At 37.2% G+C, this 24,647-nt stretch overlaps 1 protein-coding gene across 9 annotated transcripts in view; it reads right to left on the bottom strand.

The window, feature by feature from the left end:
• Window positions 1–24,647, bottom strand: part of ANKRD17 (ankyrin repeat domain 17) — a 203,159-nt gene that overhangs the window by 6,014 nt on the left and 172,498 nt on the right. For all 9 annotated transcript variants that reach the window (XM_023737779.1, XM_004383318.2, XM_004383316.2 and 6 more), the window contains 3 exons: window positions 19,328–19,477; window positions 16,018–17,645; window positions 12,398–12,595 (listed from right to left, as the gene is read on the bottom strand). In XM_023737779.1, the coding sequence (XP_023593547.1) occupies window positions 12,398–12,595; window positions 16,018–17,645; window positions 19,328–19,477 (1,976 nt within the window). The remainder of the gene's footprint in view (window positions 1–12,397; window positions 12,596–16,017; window positions 17,646–19,327; window positions 19,478–24,647) is intronic.

The raw sequence follows: 24,647 nt of genomic DNA, 5'->3' as shown, positions 1-24,647 counted from the left end.
GTATGGGGAGAGCAATTAGGGTCACATAACAATGTACGTATAAATTTTTGTATGGGAGACTAACTTGAAATGTAAACTTCATTTAAACTACAACAATAAAAAAAAAAAATCCCAAAATTGTATTTCATGTGAAAAGTTAACATATCAAGCACGTTTAAATTTGAAGAGGGTATAAATGGTAGAGGAGATTAAAGATTAAAATTCAAAAATTACCCGCAGATCCACAATCTATTCGTAATTGCCTGATTGTATGACCTAAAAATAATCATTTAATAATATACTTCCATTTAACTACACATACATCTGATTTTTCTGTATTTATTCGTGTGTGCATGTGTGTGTATGTATGTGTGTACATGTGTGTGCGCATGCACAGGCACTCAAAGGGATTTAGGTATCTAATAAATTCGCAAAATCTGTCTATTCATCAATCCATCACCCACGCATATATGTGAAAGCATAGTGAATCTATCTCCCAAGGTACTTTTTAGAGAATTTAGAAGACAAAAAACAAACAAATTCAGTTATACTATTAGTCATAATACCTTTTTATACAGACTTTTCACATATTTTTAGAGTCATACAGAACTGGAAAGTACTAAAGAGATCAACTGCATCTTACTAATGCTCTCAGAGTTCTATTTTGGTTAAATTGATAGCACTACCGCTCACTGAGGTGTAGTGACTATTAACTAAAACATGAATGTGAACAGTACCTTATAAATGATAATTATTATATAGACTGATATTATTGGGGCACAAAAACTGAAACATATGAGCTTGTTGGAGCCCTGGTGGCACAGCAGTTAAGAGGCTGACTGCTAACCAAAAGGTCAGCAGTTCGAATCCACCAGCTGATCCTTAGAAACCCTATGGGGCAGTTCTACTCTGTCCTATAGGGTTGCTATGAGTTGGAATAGACTCATCGGCAGCGGGTTTGGGTTTTATGGCCTCATTATTTGTAAAAGTAACAAAGAAAAACCATTCCCCTCTAGAGAAAAATCAAAATATATCTCCTGTGGTCATGGATCCATTAATATTACTGACAGCATTTACTTTTAACAAATCACAAAAAAGAGAAAAGCCTCAGACATGTCTTGAAGGCAATTATAAATATTTTTTTAACTCATAGAATTTTTACCTTAAAATTATACTGGTGTAAGAGGGAACTCTGGCAAGATGGAGGTGGCAAAAGCATAGGTTTTGATAATTTCAAATCCCCTCAATAAAAACAAAGCACTAAATTAGCAAAACCAAAAACCCATGGATGACATCTATAACAAAACAGACAGGGTACCTAAGTTAATCCAAAAGTACAAGTGAATGGGGACAAATCACCAAGAGCTATAAGATTCATGTGGTATATCATCTGTGTGGAATGGATCAATGGAGAATTTTCCAGACCTAAGAACAGAAGAACCTCAAAACAGTCTAATGGAAAGCGGGACAGGTCAATCTGAGAAAAGCAGGTAAAACTGGGAGGGTTTTGCCTACTCATGAGTAACTGTAAGGGGAACCCAGTGACATCTGAAGGCATTGGAGCAGTCTGGGCCCTATGAACTCTCACAAGCCTCCTTCCAGAACAAAGTCCCACATTGATTAAGAAACGGCTGGGAATAGATTCTAAATTGAGCAGGAAAGGGACAACAGAAGCAAAGCAAAAAGAAGATCCAGTCAAAAGTGGGGTGGGATGGGGGAAGGGAGTTTAAGGACAACAAAGCCAGGAGATAATAAAGTCCAAGGCCATATTTTCACATACTTCGCAAAAACAACAAAACAAGGAATTCTAGAACCTTTAAACTAGAAAAGATATCCTGACCTAACCATCCTTTCTACAAGTTCAGGAAAAGACATTCTTCTTAAAAATGCAAAACAGAATAGAATTGCAGTCTAATTCCATACAAAGCTCTTATATAAAATAAAAAATAAATACGAATCCATAAAATCCCTGTAGACAATAAAAGCGCAACAGAAAGAAAGCTATAACTTAATATTCCAAAAGCACACCAGAAAACTATTACCTAATATTCCAAACTCAGCTAATTAAAATACTTTTCTCATCTCTAATTACTGTAATTAATTAGGAAAAAGAAAAAAAAGCAAAATCTAATTCAGAGCCATGTTATTTTAAAATATGCCAGCAATGATATTAAAGGAAAAGGTTTTAGAAGGAGGAGTAGAACCAAGTTTTGTCGGGTCAGAAGCTTTTATAACTTTGGGAACTTTTTTTTTAGATAAATAATTCAAAATTACAAATGCAAGATAGGTACAAGACCTTGGAAGGTGCTTCTCTTAGTTATCTAGGGCTGCTGTAACAGAAATACTACAAGTGGATGGCTTTAACAAAGAAAAATTTATTCTCTCACAGTCTAGTAGGCTACAAGTCCAAATTTAGGGCATCAGCTCCAGGCGAAGTCTTTCTCTCTCTGTCGGCTCTGTTGGAAGGTCCTTGTCATCAATCTTCCCTTGGTCTGGGAGCTTCTTAGCCCAGGAACCTCTGGTCCAAAGGTTGTGTTCTGCTTCCAGTGCTGCTTTCTTGGTGGTATGAAGTCCCCCTGTCTCTCGCTTTTCTCTTTTATATCTCAAAAAAGATTGGTTCAAGACACAATTCAATCTTGCAGATTGAGTTCTGCCTCATTAACATAACTGCCTCCTATCCCACCTCATTAACATCATAGAGGTAGGATTTACAACACATGGGGAAATCACATCAGATGACAAAACGGTGGACAATCACACAATACTGAGAATCATGGCCTAGTCAAATTCATACACATATTTTTGGGGGACACAATTCAATCTATGACATTCCACCCTTTGGCCCCCCCCAAAATTCATGTCCTTGCCACATGTAAAACATATTCACTCCATCGTATCATAGCAAAAGTCTTAACTCCAAGTCCAAAATCCAAAAATTCCTCTTCATCTGTGAAATCTAGAATACAAGTTATTGGCTTCTGAAGTACCATGGTGGAACAGGCACAAGTTAGGCACTTCCATTACAAATGGGAGAAACTGGAGGAAAAAAGGGCATAACAGGCACCAACAAAGTCAGTAGAACACATTACATTAGCCCTCAAGGCTTGGAAATAATCCTCTGTTCTCTGAGACCATACAAACAATGGCCCTGCCCTCCAGACTCTAGGTACTGGCCATACTCTCCAGATTCTGAGTGGAGGTCCCTCAGCTCTGGGATCCAGTTCCGCCTTCCAGGCCCACTGGAACAGCAACTCTGCCCCCTCAGCTTTAGGCGCACCATTCTCCTAGTACATCTGAGTGGTGACTCCACCCTGAGAAATACCAGAGGCCACGGCTCCACACTTTGAAACCCCAGAGGTTGTGGCATACCCTTTGAGACTGAGGCAGCTCGGCTTCCTGCGTTCCTTGTCTCTTTAGCGTCTGCTTCCCGGTTCCTAGGCCTCTTGGCCCCTCAGGCCTCACCGCCTGCATCTGCCCTGCTGGGGCAAGTGTTCCAAACCTCTGTAGCTCCACTGATAAGTGCCTGAAAGCACCCAACTCTGCCAGTAAGCTTTGGCCGGAAGGCACTCAGCTCTCTTGCTCCGTGGGTCGGCAAGCCTAGCTCCACCAGTAAGTGCTCAGAGGCACCCCGCTCCGCCAGGAAGCCTCCTGTGCACAAGCACTTAGCTCTCTTGCTCCGTGGGCCACCTCCAGTGCTGTCTTGCGCTGGTCTCCTGGCTCTGCCACTGCTGATTCTCTGCCGTTGTCGGTTCTCTGCTGCTTCTCACCGTCTGTGCCAGCTCCAGTGTAAAAGCTGTCCTCATTTCCTTCTGAGGCCTCTAGACATTCAGTTTCAAAACGGCTTCCACATTTTAAGTATCTATGAGAGCAGCACCCCACTCTCAGTACCAAATTCTGTCTTAGTTATCTAGGGCTGCTGTAACAGAAATACTACAAGTGGATGGCTTCAACAAAGAGAAACTTATTTTCTCAGTCTCATAGGCTACAAGTCCATATTTAGGGCATCGGCTCCAAGGGAAGTCTTTCTCCCTCTGTTGGCTCTGGAGGAAGGTCCTTGTCATCAATCTTCCCTTGGTTTGGGAGCTTCTCAGCACAGGAACCTTCGGTCCAAAGGACGCGCTCTGCCCCCGGCACTGCTTTCTTCGTGGTATGAAGACCCACTGTCTCCCTGCTCACTTTTCGCTTTTATATCTTAAAAGAGATTGGGTCAAGACACAGTCCAATCTTGTAGACTGAATCCTGCCTCATTAACATAACTGCTGCCTATCCCAGCTCATTAACATCATAGGAGTAGGATTTACAACACATAGGAAAATCACATCAGATGACAGAATGGTGGACAATCACACAATACTGGGAATCATGGCCTAGACAAATTGATACACATATTTTTGGGGACACACTTCAATCCATGACAGGGCTCAAGCAAATGAGGTGTCCTAAAGTTTAAGCTTCATTAGCTTAATAGTAAATTCACCTCAGTTTAGAAGTGACAGCAGAGTCCTGAGTTAAAATTGAAAGAGCAATGTGACTTACAAATTTTAAAAAGTACTCCTGCAGTAAAATAACACTGTACTTTGCTCATGCCTTGGAAATCGACCCAAGAGCAAGAGCAAGGGTTTTTGCTCATGCCTTGGTTTAGTGTTTATTAAAATACAGTGGATCATAAGATGAATGTGGTTGGTCATGACTAGCATCAAACATTTTTTTTTAAAGGTTAAAAAGAAAATAAAATAGAAAATACCAGTGAGAAACATGCATTGTAAGGTAAGTGTATTGTTTTATAAATGTTATTTCCAGCTACATGTACACACAAACACACACACACAGTTTGTGTACTGGTCACAATGTAAAATGTATTTCTGTGGGTTGTAGTCGAAAAGTTCAAAAGGCAATATATTAGCTTCTCCCTTTCAAAACTGCAATGTTCCTTCACTTTTTCTTTCTTTTTTTTTAACTACTTTTGATCTTACAACAGTTTCGTAATACTGAATGTCACAATGGCCCACTGGCAAAATTTGCCAAGGACTGAAACTCATAAACCAGAGTGATCACACGCCAGTGATGAGTAATCAGTGTACATACTGGCTGGGTGTTGGTAGGATAGACTCTAGCAGTTTGACTGGGTTAAGCGCTCAGAGGAAGGTATTGATCTCTGCTGGGCCTGTATGTAGAGGGCTCTTGAGCACCACTGTTCCGTAATTCTGGGGCCTCAAGAAAGGATACTTTGCTTTCTTTCTTTCAATTTTTAACGGAAAAGACCCTGTGTCCCCCACATTCCAATTTAATTCCCTAAGGTCTTAACCCCAGAATGATGGTGAAATGAGTGAGGGGTGGAATATATGAGAAATGTGATAAAATCTATTCAAGTACATAAAACCTGCTAAATATATTGTGAAAAATAAGTCATGCTTCTGCTGTTAGTTCCACAAGAGAATTCAGAATGGCAACTTCTGAGAAAAATACCTAGATAAATACTAAAAATAAAATTAAAAAGGAGTACCATAAGCAAAAACACAAAACTACACTCATGTGGACAGAATCACTTGTTCCTCTAAAGAAGTACTGGAAGCCAGACAAAGCAAACTAAATTATTAAAAAGCAACAGCATTAAGATTTATAATAGTTGAAGAAAACGCAAACCAGATAAAAATTCAGTGTTAGAGATCAAAGTCTGAAAGCCTTGCCTAAATCAATCTCTATAAAGACTGCAAAATAATGACTTTCTAACTAGTATTGCTTCTACATTTATTAGTTGTCATTATACTGTAAGGAAAAGCATTCCTTTCTCCTTTATTATTATATTTTATTTTTTATTATTATGGGCTCATGGATCCAATGGGCTATAATCCCTTACTGCTATTATTCATTTTGATGGTCAAATTGTCCTGGATTTGGCCAGCAGAAGCCCTTCAGGCTGCCTTGTGTCCTTTTGACATGTCCCCATCACTGTGAGCACTTAACTTTGAGCAGTTTACGACCTTGCAGGCTCTCTTTATACTCTCCCTGCCCTAGCTCTGGATTCAGCCATTTCTTTACCTGGTTTCTTTTAGTGGGCAAAAATATTTACAGACTTAATCTGGGCACTGGATGTGTACTCGCTGCTACTGGGGATTCACTGCCTCCAGGCCCTTTCAGTAAACAGAGCTAGGAAGAAAATGGTGATTACAGCTGGTTCAATTCAATATATATGTAGTTTAAAAACCATGGGTTCACACTGGTCCTATAATTCCAACCAATTCTTTTTTTGTTTGTTTATTGTTGTAGTTTAAGTGAAAGTTTACATTTCAAGTTGGTCTCTTATACAAAAATTTATACATACATTGTTATGTGACCCTAAATGCTCTCCCTATACTGTGACAGCACACTCTTCCTTTCCACCCGATTTCCCATGTCCATTCAACCAGCTCCTAACCCTCTCTGCCTTCTCATCTCACCTCCAGACAGAAGCTGCCTGTTTAGTTTTGTGTATCTACTTGAGCTAAGCAGCACACTCTTCACGAATATCATTTCACGCCCCACAGTCCAGTCCAATCTTTGTCTGAAGAGCTGGCCTCAGAAATTGTTTTAGTTCTGGGCTGATAGAGAATCTGGGGGCCATGCTTTCTGGGGTTCCTCCAGTCTCAGACCATTAAGTCTGGTCTTTTTACTAGAATTTGAGTTCTACACTCCACCTTTCTCCTGCTCCATCAGGGACTCTCTGTGGTGTTCCCTGTCAGGGTGGTCACTGGTGGTAGCCGGGCACCATCTAGTTTTTCTGATTGCAGGCTGATGAAGTCTCTGGTTTAAATGGCCCTTTCTGTCTCTTGGGCTAATGCCTTCCTTGTGTCTTTGGTGTTCTTCATTCTCCTTTACTCCAGGTGTAATTCCAACCAATTCTGCCTTGTTCTACCCCACTGCACATTTCTCTCTTTTCTCACATGGAGAACCCTAGATCTCAAAATCATTAATATACTTATTTGTTTACTCAAACCTATAATATCCTAAATAGTTTTAGAGTTGCTCATCCATAACATTATGAGAAACAAATCTCTTAAGCAGAGTTGAAGATCTGTCTGAAGTCTATTTGTCATTAGACTAAGAGTGTACAAAGTACTGTTCTCAAGAGTTTTTGGATTGTTTCTTTTACTTTTAGTATGTTTATATTATTTAGTTGCAATTTTAGTATTTTTTCTTCATCGATGTCGATTTTTTTAAATTTGTAAACATTATTAACATGGTTACAAAAGTAAAACTATATAAAATTTACACTCTGAGAAGCTGTACTAATTCCCTCTGTTCCCTTACCCTCTGTGCCTCAAAGTTTGATGAGGAACAAGATCTTTACACAGTATCAAAGTAACTCTGTAGAGATTAGTTATCAATTACAAAGGAGGAAATTATAGAAATCTGGCATATACAATCTTAACCAAGTGATCAAACTTAACAGCACCAATAATGGTATAAACTGACATTATATGCCTTCCAGCGTGATGTACTGAGAAGGGTAAGACAAATGATTATGCAATATTCTTGTCAAAAGAACCCAAACAAAATTTAATCATGAAGAAATATCAGAAAAGAAAAACTAAGGAGCATTCTACCAAACAATTGACCTGTGCTCTTGAAAATTTTATTTTTATGATGACAAAGACTGAGGGAACAGTTCCAGATTTATTTAACACTAAAAAGACTTAGGAATTAACTGCAATTTGTGATCCCAGTTTGAATCTTAGATGAGGAGAAATAATGAAGGCATTATTGGGACAACTATGTGAATATGGACTGTCTATTAGATAATATAATATAAATTTGCTGAATTTGGTAAACATTATAGTTGCATAAGAGAATGTTCTTGTCCTTAGGAAATAAAATCTGAAGTATTTCTGGGTAAAAGGGCTTGGTGTCTGCAACTTAATTTCAAATGCTTCAGAAAAAAATAATTTTACACACACATACATGGCTACACTGAAGGGAGGGGAATGTGGCAATATGTTAAGAATTGTTCAATCTGGGAAAAATATACAAGAGTTCTTTGTACTATACTTGCAAATTTAAAATTAAAAAAAAAGTTAGACCTGAGGGAAATAATCAAATGCAACATGTGAACCTTGATTGGATCCTGAATCAAGGGGGAGAAAACGGTTATAAAAGACGTTTTGGGACAACTGGGCTTATGTGAACATGGACTGCATGTCCAGTGATACTATGGATTGAATTGTGTCCCCCCTAAAATGTGTGTCAACTTGGCTAGGCCATGATTCCCAATATTGCGTCGTTGTCTACCATTTTGTGATCTGATGTAATTACCTACGTGTTGTAAATCCTAACCTCTATGATGTTAATGAGGGAGGATTAAAGGCAGTTATGTTACTAAGGCAGGACTCAATCTACAAGATTAGGTTGTATCTTGAGCTAATTTCTTCTGGATATAAAAGAGAGAATTGAGCAGAGGAGAAGGAACTCATACCACCAAGAAAGAAGGGCCGGGAGCGGAGTGTGTCGTTTAGGCCCAGGGTCCCTGTGCTGAGAGGCTCCAAGACCAAGGGAAGTTTGATGACAGAGATCTTCCCCCAGAAATGACAGAGAGAGAAAGTCTTCCCCTGGAGCTGGCACCCTGAATTCTGACTTCTAGCCTCCTAGACTGTGAAAGAATAAATTTCTGTTTGTTAAAACCATCCACTTGTGGTATTTGTTTTAGCAGCATTAGATAACTAAGACAAGTGGCATCATTGGGGGTGTGTGGGGGATGAAGACTGTCCTGGGTGACACCAAAATGACTGTCTATAAAATTTTTGTGCAGCGTTTCGGCAGAAATTTATTACTTTTTTTAATAAAAATATCCCTGTAGTTAGTTAAACAACAAAAACATTTTTGCTAAGCCTGGTTTACATGTATCAATATACCTACCCTGGTGGCGCAGTGGTTAAGAGCCTGCTACTAACCAAACGGTCAGCAGTTCAAATCCACCAGCCGTTCCTTGGAAACCCTATCGGGCAGTTCTACTCTGTTCTATAGAGTCGCTACAAGTTGGAATTGACTCAACAGCATTGGGTTGGGTGGGTATAAGCCTAAAACTCTATACTAATTTACTTTTGAACCTTCTAATGTGCTTCGGTGAGAGCTGTCATTATTACTCAATTACAATGATGTTTCAAATCATGTGGTTTCGTCTGCACCATGCTACAAGCATGTGCTGTCGTTTCTGTTGCAGCCAGTGTTTTTTATAGGCACTGATTTTGTCAAATTTTTTGGTGTTTTAGCTACAGTACTGTGGTAATTAGCATTGGATGGGTGATGTCACGAGTTACTGCACTGGGTGGCACCAACCCTCGTGATGCCACCATGCATGTCTGATATACTACTGAATTAATGTTAATGTATTAGATATTTAATAGTGGTATTGCCATTATCTAAGAGAATGTCCTTATTCTTAAGTGATGCATGCTGAAGTTTTTAGGTCTGAAGTATTATGGTATCTGCATCTTACTTTCAAAAGGCTTAGCAACAACAAAAAAGTAAACAGAGATAAAACAAACGCAGTGAAATGTTAAAAAAGATTAGTGAATTTAAGTGAAAAGAATATGGATATTTCTTGTACTATTCTTTCAACTTTTCTGTAGGTCTGAAATTTTTCGAAACAAAAAGTTGTTGGAATATACCAATGAAAGCATTTTAATGGCCTCAATGACACTCTGAATCAACAACATAGCAATGTATTAAAAAACATAATCTATACTGGTAGCATTGTTACAAAAAGCAAAATGTCTTTTTAACAAAAAAATCTAGTAAATCTAAAACAACCCTCTCTCAAAAAAAAAAACCTACCAAACCTCTGAGCAAAACAACTGATCATACTCTCTTTATGAATTTTATCCAAGAATTCCTGAAATAATGAATACACAGTAATATCAGTAAGATTGCTTTTATTATATTTTTTAAAAATTTATCTTCTTCTGATAATCCATTCTATTTTTAAGATTAACAAAAAAAAAAAGGATTTTAGGCAACATATTCCAATGAGCAGTCAAGCACTTTCCTATTATGAATATGAAAATAAAAAACCATCTTTATTTTTACACATAAATAGGTGAATAAGTAGACATTTTAAGGAAAATATTTATTCCTATGCTGGTTTAGATTCAGCTTAACAGACTCAGAAGACATTGTTCCAGATCCATTACATATTTAGAGATACAAATTACTTTAAGAGGAGTTCAAGTAAAAAACAGGTAAAATCATTTGAAAAATAAAAAACATTTTAGAACTTTTAAGCCATTGACTATTTAAAACTGTTTGCAACTGTTCCCATTCATTAGCATATATTGAAGATTTACCTATAGCTCTTAAATCATCTTTTACTTTTTCTCTTTTTCTCTTTACAAGTTTCACTCTGTAGTGGCACACTTCTAAAACTATTAGAAAATAGGACTAACATTTATTGTCATTATCATCATTCTCATTCTCACTATCATCAATGAGGAAAAAAATAGAATTAGCTGCAGTAATCAGATGCATTATCCCATTTAGTTCTTACACTAATCCTGTGTGGTGGATATTAAGTTTAATTTTACAGATCAGAAAACTGAGGTTCACTAAAGTGACTTGTCTAAGCTCACGTAACTGTAGAGTTTTGCTGACAAAGGCATTATTTAGGGAAAATTAACTTGAACAGTGCCTAAACACTTAATAAATTAACTATTATTATTGGAAATCCCAATTAGTCTACTTTTCTCTTAATTTTTTTTTTTTTTTAACTGTTATAACTTGCATGTTCCTAAAGAGAGGAACTCCTGAATGGGACAAAATATCAATTTTTTAATACAGAGTGAATTACTTTCCATTCTTCAATACATATCTGTCAATCTTCCTTATAATTATTTTTTAACAAAACGTACTCCTCTAGTTAGTATACAGAAACTTTTGTTGCAATGAATACAGTTTTAAATAAATGGGGCTATAATCTTTCACTGTAACTAAGATAGTTAAGACTAAAATGTGATAGCCAGCTATTCCTTTGTTTAGGTTAAGTATTCTATTTAATGGCTTTATGTTTAAATAAATTAGGCTATGTAACACTGTTACACTATATTCCCTTTATCCCAATTAGGACTCTTAAGAAGTTTTAACCTTTTACAAAGACAGATAAAGCATCTCCAATGAGAAATGCCACAGTTCTCCCACCCCCTTTCTTCTTTTGGTACATTATTTTACTTCTTATATTATTTCTGGTATATTTCTAATTTTGAATTCTAATCATTCTTATACCATTCTCATTTAACAGACACTTGTGCAAGGATGGAACTCTGGTGGCGCAGTTGTTAAGAGCTCAGCTGCTAACCAAGAGGTCAGCAGTTTGAATCTACCAGCCACTCCTTGGAAATACTATGGGGCAGTTCTATTCTGTCCTATAGGGTTGCTAAGAGTCAGAATCGACTCCACAGCAACAGGTTTGGTTTGGTTTTCAGTTTTTACAAGGATAATTAATATGCTTTCTATGTGATTATCCTTCTTAGAAGGATATACACAGGAAAAACTATACAATACATAAATCTCCCACAGGCCACAACTTACTGCAGGCTTTAACTGGAAATGTACTTGAATGTATCTTTCAAATATTTACTTATTTACTTTTATTTCCTCTTTCATTCAGTTAACCACATTCACTTTTACCTACTCTAATGTTGTTAGTTGGAAGAAATTCGGTAGATAAAAGAAAAAAAAAAAAGGATTCCTATTTATAATTTCCTCAAGGAGCAACTAATTGAATGTCTTTATCCCCCATCCCAAAAAAACCTTACTACAGAACTTAATGAGAGGTCAACTCCCTATTAGTGACTGACTACAATTAAAAATACACGTGATAAAGTGACAGACATCAACTGTGCTGTTTATGTAGATGAGATTTAAAGGGCTGACAAAAAACACATGATATTTACACTCTCCTTGGTACCTGTATTTTCCCCAAAAACTAAAAGAAAATAAAAATTTTTTTAAAAAATAAGAATTCAACAGGGGCTAATTTTTTCTCAAGAAATCATCTCTCCTCAAAATAGATTCACTATAATATTGTAGGTTTCATATAACCTAGGTTGACTCCAGTAATTTTAAAACCTGGAAATTCTCTAGACATTCTTTCTGATTTCAGATTGCCAAGAGTAAGAACTACATTTTTAAAGTATTAAAATTATGTTGTTGTTGCTCTGTGCTATCCAGCTGATTCCGACTCATAGTGACCCTACAGGACGGAGCAGAACTGCCCCACAGGGTTTCCAAAGAGTGGCTGGTAGATTCGAACTGCCGACCTTTTGATCAGCAGCTTGAGCTTTAACTACTTTGCCACCAGGGCTTAAAATCACAAATTCTTAAAAACTTAAAACTCTTCTGTTTTCAAGAAACATATATGCAAACTCTTAATACAGAACTATATAGTACTCACCGTTTGATGCTGATGAACATGGAGTCAACAAACTAAGTGGGGAAAAATGTTGTCTGTTAAAGTTAGCAGCTGTGGGTGCTCCTCCAAGGGGTGCGCCAGGTCCATATATTTGACCTCCTGAAAGGTTTGAGGCAAAGTTTCCCAAATGTGTAGAAGAAGGTGTTACAGAACCATATGGTGAATCCATATTGACAATACCTATAATGTAGATCATAATAATTTATAATAGTTACACTCTAGGAGAAATAATTAAGACAATCCTAAAATCCCAAGAGGCCCCTAACATATCCCAAAATATTTTAGATTATTTATGAAATTTCTCATTGGTCCATTTTTTTTCAGTCCACTGAGACCTCATTTTCCCCATTATTTTATAAAAATAGCTTAAAAAAAAAAAAAAGATAATTATCAAGGAAATTTTTTTTTATATTTAATTTTAATATTTGTTTTTCTATTAGCTATTGTAGAACACATGTAGATTTAGTATCAATACTGGATTCTAAATAGCTACAGTACTGAAATTTAATAGTTAAACAGTTAATGACCAAGGAGTTTTATAAAAATCTACCTATAAAAAGCTGTAGGAGAAAAAACGGCTATAGATATTTCTCTACTATGGAGAGATTTGACGATTAGCTTTCTATAGCCCATAGTGGGACAGTCATCGAGTGCCTCCTGATAGAAGGCAGTGTGAAGTTCAAAACATCACCTATCTGATGCCAAAATGTTTGACCTGAATCTAATCATGAGGAAACAGGCAAATCAGAAATGTGGGACATTCTGCAGGACAATTGGGCTCTTCAAAGAATTCAATGTCAAGAAGAACAGAGAGAGATAGTGGGGTGCTCTAGACTAAACAACCAAACCAAAACTGTTGCTGTCGAGTCAATTCCGACTCATAGTGACCCTACAGGACAGAGTAGAACTATAAACTGCCTCACAGAGTTTCCAAGAAGCAGCTGGTGGATTTGAACTGCCAATCTTCTGGTTAGCAGCTCAACGCTTACCTACTGGTGCCACCAGGGCTCTAGACTAGTGGAGACCAAAAAGATATAACAACCAAAAGCAATACATGAACCTTCACTGGATTCTGGATCAAAAGAAGGAAAAAGAGAGACACAGGCATAAAGGATATACCTGGGATAATGGCAATGTATGTTGGATGCTGTTACTGAATTAATGTTGGTTTTCTTGTGTGTAGTACTAGTGTTGTAGCTGTGAGTGGACATCCCTGTTTGGGGAAGATGCATGCTGAAGTAGTTAGGGGTGAGTGTCATAACGTTTGAAACTTACTTTCCCATGACTTGACAAATAGCGGGGAGGAAATGAAAGAAGACAGAGAGAAGAATAAAAAGAAGGGGGAGAAAGAGCAAAGAAGGATAGAGAATGAGGGTTGAAAATATGTTAGAAATTGGAGAATTATGAGGGAGTATACAAGTGAGTGTTATTTTGTTTTATCTGTTCCTTAAATTTTTATGTGGTTTAAAATTTTTAAAAAATAAACACTATAAAAATAGATCTGAGTCTAAAATATAAATGGTCAAATCATTTACATATGACAGACAAGCAAATAAAGAAAAATATGTATGGAACACAAAATGAACTAGGAAAATTGAGAGAGAGGAAAATTAAGATTTGGAAGAAGTTCGGGAGAAAATAAAAAAATATGCTTCCTATGTAATATGTAAGTAGGGTGAATATTTTTAACTCTAAATGACCTGAATCTAGCAATATTTCCCTTTGATGGACTTTGAAACTGAATATCATTTTGACTCTAATCAACTGTACATCCCAAAAAAACCTCCCCACTCTAGAGAGCTGGTACTCTCTCTAGACTTTCCCATTAAACAAACAAACAAACAAAAAACCTATTTCCTTTTCTCTAAATCTTATGTTTATTCTTTCTAAACACACCATAGAGATTACCACATTTTTGGAAGGTGAAGTAGTTCCACTAAATTCCACCTACCATAAAAATGAAATTTAAAATCATTTTCCATGCATTATGTATGAGGCTCTTTTAAAATATAATTACATTGATTCTATTGTTTTTAGTACTCAAGAGAAATTGTTTTTAAAGTATACATGAATATGTCAATCAACCCTCAGCAAAGAAATAATTACTGGTCATGTTCATTATATTTTATTTACATTTTACACACAGAAATAGATTAAAGTAACACCCAGTTCCCACTAAACTTGAAAAATTAAGTCCCAGAATATCATCTCCACAATAGCATAGATCAAGGGTTGGCAACTTTTCTGTAAAGGGCCAAATACTACAAAGTATTTTAGGTTCGGCAGGCTTTTCGCTCAATTACTCAACTTTGCCTTTTTATCATGAAAGTAGCCATACATAATATGTAAATGAATGGGTATGGTTGTGTTTGAACAAAACTTTATTTATGAACACTGATGTTTGAATTTCATAAGATTTTTTTGTGTCACAAAATATTATTTACCTCTTGGTTTTTTTTTTTAACCATGTAAAAATGTAAAAACAGACAGCAAGCTAGATTTGGCCCACAGGCCATAGTGTGTCAATCTCTGGCACACCAAAACCAAAAAAAAAAAACCCCATCAAGTTGATTCCAACTCATAGCGACCCTACAGGACAGAAAAGAGCAAGGAGAAGCTAGAGGATTACGAACCACCAACCTTTCTTGGTTATCAGCAGTAGCACTTAACCACTACACCTAATTACCTGAAATGCTCATATTAAAAAACAATAATCTAAATGCAACTTAGTATTCTGGACTGGATCCTGCAACAAAAAAGGGGCATCATTGGAAAAACTGGTGAAATCTGAGTAAAATCTATAGCCTCATTAAAGATACTGTACCCATGTTAATTTGATTTTGATAAATGTACCATGGTTATGTGTTTCCATGAAGGGAAGCTAGGTGAAGGATACATGGGGATTCTTTTATAAATTATTTCAAAAAAAAAAGTTTAAAAAAAAAAAAAAAAAAAAGCAACAGCTTACAAGATCCTTAGGTTCTCTGTATAAATCAACGTTGTCCAATACAACTTTCTGTGATAATGATAATGTTCTATATCTGTGCTATCCAATAATGGTAGCTACTAGCTACATGTGCCTATTAAACATCTGAAATACAGCTAACATGACTGAGGAAATTAATTTTGAATTTTAATTTTAATTTAAATAGTATATGTGGCTAGTGCCTATTGTATTAGATAGTTCAGCTCTATGTTCTTCTCATTATTTAAAAAAAAACACAAAGATAATCAGGAATGAAAATCCAATTTTTTAAACCTTTGTTAATTATTTTGTATTTGAAATAAAAGCAAACTGATGTCATTACCTTATTAAATTAAAACATGACTTTTTTTTGAGAGAGAAAAATGCCTGATGAAATTTATTTATTGGAAACTCAAGATGAAATCCACTGTAGCTTTTCAAAAAGATTAAACATAATAACATCCATAGTAAACACACATAATACTACAATAGCATTTGCATTAGCCAAATACGAGAATCTCTGTCCACATGGTCCAGTCATAGAGTAAAAACAATCAGAAACTGAGCAAGGGTTTTCACATCACCTATGTAACTGAACAGCTGCAGAGCTGCAGAATGTCAGAAAACACAAACTCACCTGAGGGACTTGGAGCGGGTCTCTGTAATGGTGGTCTGAAACCTGGAGCTTTGGAAGTATCAGGCTGATGTAAAGGATCTGAATTTGGCAAATATGAGGATTTTCCTGATAGCACAGATTCTGGTGTTGACTGAGATGAAACAACAGATCCTCCCCAGAAGGCATGAGCAGAAGTAGGGCTGTTTTCAAACAATGTGCTAAAGGGCCCAAATGGTAAGGGGGCACTGAAATTCGGAGCAATAGGCTTATTTGCTGGATGTACTGAATTCTGACAAGCACTTTGTGTACTTAAGGTCGAAGGTAGCTGGACAGAAGAGGGAACACTGTGAGGTCTTTTAATGTGATTGACACTGAGGACTGCAACAGATGAATTCTGCACTGGAGCTAGATTCTTGTGAGGGGCAGTTGTGCCATGAGAGGGTGGTCTAATAGCAGGGGTTTCCATTTTAGGAGCAGGCTGGGAACATCCCACTTGTGTCTGAGGCATAGGGTAAGTCACTGGGGCAGTAGAAGGCACCGCCACTGGAGCAGAACTTGTTGCTAAAGGAGGAACAGTCATTCTGACTTCCGGGGCAGGAACCTGAGACTGCTGGAGAGGTGGCCTTGGCTCCTGAGAAACAGATCCCGGAGGCTGCTGTTGGTTAGAATGAACTGATGAACTCCCAGAAGAAGTGCTGTTGTTTGGTCTACCGTTTGCTGTTTCTACTACTGGTGGACTACCTGCTTCTTGTTCAGAGGAAGATGCTCCTTTATTTGGAGATGCTGTTCCACAATCCAATGGGCTGTTTCTAGAAACCCCTCCTGGCTGAGCTGGTGGAGATGGGGAAGATGGGGATGATACTGGGTAGTGTTCTTTGGCAGTAGGCATAGGATATGTGGCATTTGTGGGTGCAGTGCTGTTGTTGCTTGCTGTGGTTGTGACTGTTGTGGTGGTGGCATTGGATGTCTTCACAACTGTAACAAAGAGCTGCCTTCTGACTGAAGGTGAACTTGGACTGCCATTTGTGGATGTACCAGGCACCGTTGAAGCTGATGAACTGGTTGTAGTTGTTGGACTTGAAGTTAAAGAACCTGCTGAATTCACCTGAGAACCACTGCTATTCTGATTGCTATGGCGAGGCACCATGTGAGGCTTAGGCGAGTTAGTAGCTCTGGCAGGGCTCAAAGGCCTGACAGGAAAAGGACCCCAAGTGGACTGAGCTGGTGGAAAAGTACCTCCAAAGTGGGTCATGGGCAACCTTGGTGGCCGGATCTGCTGGAAAGTCTGAGCAAGCAAAGCATGTGCTAACTGTGGAGGAGGATATGCTAATGGTAGAGAAACTGGAAAACCAGGCCTCACATTATTCACTGGGTTCTTAATGGTTTTGTGAGTGGATGCAGAAGAAATTGCAGGCACAGTGAGTGCTGTGGCAGTCTGAGATGTTGATGAGAGAGCTACAGTTGTCATTTTAATTCCCATTAGGGAACTGTTAGCAGCAGTGGTGGTAGGTGCTGATGACCCTATTTTGGAATTTGCAGAGGAGCTTTTCAAACGGTTCTTTGGAATAAGTTCATCAATTTCTTTGTCTGGATCCTTGATCAGAGCACTGATTAACTGAGTTGCTTGTCTTGTTGACTCAGTGCCACCCCTAAAAGTTAATTAAAAAAAAAATTAGGTCCAATTCCCTCTACTTTTTAATACGTATAAACTAAATTTACCCTGTATGTATGTGTATACATATGGAGAACAGATAACAGAAGTTAGGTAGCAATTTTCTAATCATCCTTGAGCTATTCTGCAAACAAAGCAATAAGCTACACTGAATTACCACTATATTTTTCAAAGAAGTAGTAAACGAGTTATTTGCCATAAATTCCTTTACTATTATTTCCTTATGGGGCAGTTCTACTCTGTCCTATAGGGTCGCTATGAGTCAGAATCGACTCGACAGCAGTGCGTTTGGTTTCTTTTGGTTTTTACTGTTTCCTTAAACAAAGAAACCATTTTCCACTGTAATATACATTAGTTAGAAAACCACTGCACTTAAAAGCCTCTATAATCCGTAATATTACTGTAAATTTAAAGTTAATCAATATTAAAAATAATACAAGTAAATAAGGAAAATAAGGAAATAGTATTTTATCTTAAATCCTGGCACTTCAGATGACCTCATCTACATATTCACCAGTGGTTTTTCTATGAGTAAGATGATTGTTATAATCCCTCTGGAAAGATGTCTCAAAATGAGAGAGGAATCCTGATAATGCCAACAATGTCCACAAGGTCAAACCCGACTGATGGATCTTCAGGCAAAAATTTGATTGCAAGGAAAGCCTTATGAGTATCTTCTTCCCTCTTCTCTAGATGCACCAGGTTGTGGCTAGCCAATTATTACAGGAGAGGGAAAAACAATATAGAAGGAGAGGAGGATGAGTAGAAAACAGAGATGATTAATTGTCTCCTTCCTTCTGAAGCAAGCTAAAACCATCAACTTTCTGCAAAGGCATCTGCCTGTCCCAAATAAACTTAAAACTGCCATCCAAAAGCATATGGAACTCTTTCAAAAGAACTTAGATTTACTTTAAAGTCATTAAATTACATCTTTATACATTCTTAAAATTTGTTAGAATATCATCTTTATTTTAAGGATATTCGGGCACAGACCTGTTCAATGACTTATTCAAGATAAGTAAATTTTTACTTCATATTTAAATTACTGAGCTTGTATCATATCCTAAGGTTACAATCAAAGAATAACAAATCTCAAATGTTAATCTGAGAGAAAGATGGAAACTCGCTTACAATGTGGTAGAAACTTAAAAACCAAACCAGTTGCCGTCAAGTCAATTCTGACTCATGGCAACCCCGTGTGTGCCAGAGTAGAGCTGCACTCCATAGGGTTTTCAAGGCTTTCAGAAGCAGAGGCCAGGACTTTCTTCCGAGGTGCCTCTAGGTGGGTCCGAGCCATCAACCTATCAGTTAGTAGCCGAGTGCTTAACAGTTGACACCACCCAGTGACTTCTTGTTAGAAACTTAATCCTTCTTAAGTCTCAGAACAAATTTTTAAGAATGTTGTATGAGCAGTTCCTGTATGAAAAAGATAATCTCAACCTTTCCCTCACAAAAAAGAAACAAAGCTTCCTTTAAAGCCCTTTAAAACACTTTACAAGAGCCTAGTATTAACTAAAAAAAAGAAAAAAAACCTAAAAGTTCCTGTACTTATCTGTTATTAAACTCAAAGTTCCATCAAAAACTCAAATGGTTCTATTTCATCAAGCTACAATGCAATAAAACTGAAAGGAAGAAAATATAAGAGACATAAAGTTTTGCCTTATAGTTATAATCCGGTCTCCCGTCTTGTCTTTCTGCTTGTCAATATCTATGTGTGCACCAGTGAACTCTCGAATGGCATTGATATTACAGCCTCCTCTTCCAATCACTCTGGATATCACAGTCGATGGAACAGATACTTTCTTTGACCTTTTTAAAACAAAAATTGCAAAGATAAATTAAGATAAATCACTCATATCAGTGATTGTGTTTAAAATAAGGAGAGAGATTACTAAATATGTTTCTTTAAATACATATGTAATAGACTATTGGTGAATAAGCCTCTTCTAACTATTCTCACTATAGGTGAACAAGTAGACAGCAACTAGGAAAAATAAATAAAAGTAAACTAATGAATGAATAAATGTATAAATAAATCAGTAAATTAGAAGCTTTACTTTAATTTCTTATCACCAAAGATTGATCGTTTGCTTTCCTGACTTTCATTCTTCACTTGTTTTATTTCCCCTAACAGCTTCATTGAGTTATCATTTACATACCATAATGTTCACCTGTTTTAAGAATATAATTTAATGGTTTCAAGTATATTTACAGAGTTGTGCAACCATCACCATAATCTAATTTCAGAACATTTTTATCATCCCCCAAAGGAACCTTGTAAACATTAGTAGTTAAGCAGTCAGTCCTTATCTTCCTTCCGCAGGTAACGTAAAGCTTTTGTTTTCTTTTTTTTTAATTTTATTTATGTTGTTGTTGTTTTTGCATTGTTCACTTACATTTGTAAAGTAAAGCACCTACTAGGTAGACATCTACTGAGCTAATGCAAATATGAATAGCAAATAAAATAAGCATGGGTTCCTGCCCATGTATACTAACTAGACACCACATAAGAAAACTTTTTTAACACCATGTCATGAGTGTTCTAATAGGGCTATCTTAAAGGCATACAGGTGGGGACAGCCAATTTAGCCTGAGAAATATAAAGAAAAATGGCTTCTTGTGGGCACCTTTCAATGTTTTATTCACATTTCTCTCTATCTTCTAATATCTAACTGAAATGATGATATTAAAATTTCATTGTTTCCCTGCATTTTTCTAGAGTCATTAAAATAATTATCCACAAATTTGGAAATTCACTGAGGGATGTTTAGTAGTGCAAGGAAAGAGAAACTCCTATTGGAATTTTTTTGAAAAGCAAAACTCATCTAACACTTGCAAAATTACATTATAATCTTAAACATTCAGATTTAGGAAAGGTAGATACAAATTTCTGAAAAGTCTGAATTAAAAAATTCTTCTAAAAGAAATACACTGTAGTTCTCAGTAAGGAGAATCAGCCACATATATAATAAAGAATATTAGTCAATTTATTTGGAATGGCAGATTGAAAATTCATATTATAATGCTGTATGTTTTAAAAGGTAGGGTCTGATCCTTGACCTTTCATATACACAACTAAGTTACTTGGTGATTCTTTTTTCCATAAAGGGCATAATAATCAGCTAGCATCATTTCCAAATTAGTTAAGAATTGTTTTTTATACCACAATGTAAAATGGATGAAGAAAAACTGAATTACCTTACTTTATTCCTGGTACAGAAGGTACTCTGATGTTCTGATTTCAATTAGTTCAATAGAGTATGTGAATGAGTGTATGGTTAAGACAGAGAGAGAGGTTGGTTTTGGTCCAAAATATGATTTACAAAACTACAGTGCATTTTGGGATTAACAGCAATAAGTCTGGTTCATTACAGCTCTTGTTTCAAATATTCAAAGTTAATATTTTTGATGGAATTTCTGGAAAGCTCTTTAAAATAGGTCATTCAAGACTTATATCACATCCTTTCCAGGTTTGTGAAATATTACTGTCAAACCTTTGGTTTCTGGGATGCTGAGCTCCTACTCTTTGACATATAATTGTTAAAAAATTCCAAGTAAAATATTTTTATCCTGAAACCCTTGAGAGAAATAAATGTAACTTACAATTTAAAAACAGGATTAGATCAACAATTTAAAATCAGTAATTATTCATTCCTTAAATATTTACTACATGTCTACTACACAATGGGCTCTGGGGATACAAGGCAGAATAAGACACAATCTACAACCTTAAAGAACTTAGACTAATTTTTAGCAAATTTCCGTATCCACGGGGACAAATCAGATACTATAAGTAGCTAACTTTTCATGTAAATTCTCCCAATTTTAAAGTATTGACAGATTTTTTTTTCATCTAAAATATGGTGCCATCTCTGTTACCCAAATTCAGTCTTGGGCCACCGGTTTGTTTGCAACCACTGGACAAGCAAGATGAATTTAACAATTCACTGTGAAATACAGCATGTATAAAGAATGAGAAAAACAACCAAAAAATCAATCACTTGGACTTCTGGCAACATGGCCCTCGAGGCAGAAGCACCACGCTGTCCCTCCAGAGCAAAGATCTGAAAAACTAAGCCAAACAGAGAAAACAGCAATCCTGAAACCCTAAACATCAAATGAAGAGATAAAGAACTCAGCCAAGCACCAAATGGAATAAGAAAATGACAGAGAACAGAGAGCAAGGAGACATACATGCAGAGGTCCCCTATCAGCTAACGCAGCATGGATCTGCCATCTTGGACTCCTATCAGAGACCAGCGAACGGGGGTACGAGAAAGCAGCTTCACAGAGCTTCCAGCAGGAGACAGAATAACTGGTAACCAGCGATATACTTTCCCACCCCCCACCCTTCTTCACCCCCACTCGGCCTCCTCTGCTTCCCGCAGCCACAGTCTCTTGGCTGGGAAGCACTAGCTGCTTGGATTCCACCTGCCTGCACTGGCCAATTGGATTCCACCCACCTGCACTGGCTGACAACATGAGTGCTATTTGTTGGCTGCTGGTGTTTTTTTCCCACTTCCTTTGATTTCTTCCTTACCTCTCACCACTTCCCCCTCCTTTCACTCAAATACCTGGCTCAGTGCGCCACATTTGCTTCTTCGTGAAAGGCTGTGAAACTCCACTCAAATGGGAAACTGCTTCCCGGTCCGTTCTGCCACACTGCTGGGATCCTGGGGCTTTTTGTTTGTTTGTTTTTAATTGTTTGTTTATTTTTCTTTTCTTGAATTGAGAGCCCGTTCTAGCTGGGCAGTACTGCGTGGCTTGGGACCTACCCCCTCACCTCGCACAGATGCGCAGAGGGATCCCTGAGGACATTTCTTTTTTTGTAGTTTTTTTTTTTTTTTCTGTTTTTTTTGGGAGATTTTCTTGTTCTTTCTTTTTATAAATTTCTCTTGTTTTCTTTTTCCCTTTTTGTCTTTCTTCATTACTCAGTTTCTTATCTCTCTAAACCTTCCTTATCTTCTTGTCCCCAAATACCTGATGCTGAGTGACATCTCTATGCCTTCTAGCCAGGCTATACTTCAACACCTGGGAACAACTTCCCCAGACCTCATAGCTGCACCAGTGGGATCCTTGGGAGTTTTTCTTTTCTTTCTAATTTTCATTTATTCATTCTTTTCTTTTTTTTTTCTTCTTCCCCTTTTTTTCTCCATTTCATAGTCTCTCATCTCTCCACTCCAAAGGGAAGCTCCCCTAGCATTCTTTTTCGTTTGTATGTTCTTGGCTCCTGTTCCTCTCTCTTCCCTCCCATACCCATCTTAGCTCCACACATCACAATCTCCCCTGTCCATCCTGCCTATCTGCACCGTGAGCTTAACATAACACCACCAAGTAGCACACACACGGACTACCAGAACCTGCCCTGCAGTGATTACCAGCTCAACCTGGTGACTGTAGTAAGTGCCACAAACAACCCATCCCAGCAACTCCTCTTCAGCAAGACCTGCCCTGCTATACCATATCTGAGCAACTGACCCTGCTAATTGGATAAGGAGGCGAAAAGTATCATGCCCACAGATGAGCAAACAACAAAGAACAGACAGCCCGCCTGCTCAGACATAGCCAAATAAAACAAAAAACAGGATGAAACAAACAAATCTACAATCAGTAAACGAGAAAAATAACTACCGAATGCCCCGAAGACAGCAAACAACATCAAACAATTTACAAAAACAGGACAGGATGGTTCCAGTAGGCGCCCAAAATAAAACACCCGATGACTTTCCAGTAGAAGAAAAGGGACTAGAACTACCTGATAGGGAATTCAAATCTGTAATACTCAGAATCATCAAAGAGTTGAAGCAAAAGGGAGACAAAAATGAGGAAAAAATAGACAAATTCATAGAAAAGGCAGACAAATTGATGGAAAATACAGACAAAAAAATGGAAGAATTCAGGAAAATAATGCAGGAACAAAATTCCAAAATAAACTCACAACCAGAAATTATACAAAAATAACAATTAGAAATCCAAAAGAGAAACAACAAGATTTCAGAAATGGACAGTGTCACAGAAGGCCTGAGAAGCAGACCTGAAATGGTGGAAGACAGGATCAGCAGAATTGAAGACATACACTCGGCTACAACTCTGTTTGAGGAAAACTCATTAAAAAAACGGAGAAAAATGAAGAGACCCTGAGAATTATGTGGGATACAATCAAAAGCAAAAATTTGGGAGTGACTGGAGTTCCAGAACAGGGGGAGAAAACAGAAAACAGAGAGGATCATCGAAGAACTGCTGATAGAAAACGTCCCAAATATCATGAAAGATGAAAAGCTGGTCATCCAAGAAGCTCAACGAACTCCATAGGGGATAGACCCCAAAAGAAAATCTCCAAGGCATATCATAAACACACTCGTCAAAACCAAAGACAAAGAATTCTGGGAGCAGCTTGTGAAAAACAAGAAGTCACATACAGAGGAGAAACAATAAGACTAAGCCCAGATTATTTGGCAGAAACCATGCAGGCAAGAATGCAACGGTAGGACATACATAAAACATTGGGAAAAAAAAAAATGCCAGCCAAGAATAAAATATCCTGTAAAACTCTTGTTCAAATATGATGGTGAAACTAGGACATTTCCAGATAAACAAAAATCAAGGGAATATATAAAAACCAAACCAAAATTACAAGAATTATTAAAGGGAGTCCTTCGATCTGAGAATAAACAACTTCAGCTCACAGGCTAAATCTAGGATGTAGGATCATACCAGCCAGAAACCAATCTAGGAAATTAACTATCAAGGACTATCCAAAACAAAAAGAAATACAATAAGGAATCAGAGCAGTTAATCTGTAAATGACAACAACATCAGACCAATAAAAGAGTGAATAAACGGTATAGGTATAGAACCTTCTGATGGAGAGTAAGGCAAGGCGATACCAAATAATAATAGACTGCTTCAAATTTAGAAAGATATGGGTAAATTTCACGGTAACCACAAGGAAAGTTAACAAACATACTCATAAAAATAA

The sequence above is a fragment of the Trichechus manatus genome, unplaced genomic scaffold (genome assembly GCF_000243295.1).
Source record: "Trichechus manatus latirostris isolate Lorelei unplaced genomic scaffold, TriManLat1.0 scaffold00108, whole genome shotgun sequence".
Taxonomy (NCBI): Eukaryota; Metazoa; Chordata; class Mammalia; order Sirenia; family Trichechidae; genus Trichechus; species Trichechus manatus.
Note: the sequence above shows the minus strand (reverse complement) of the source record. Positions and strands in the feature narration are given on the sequence as shown.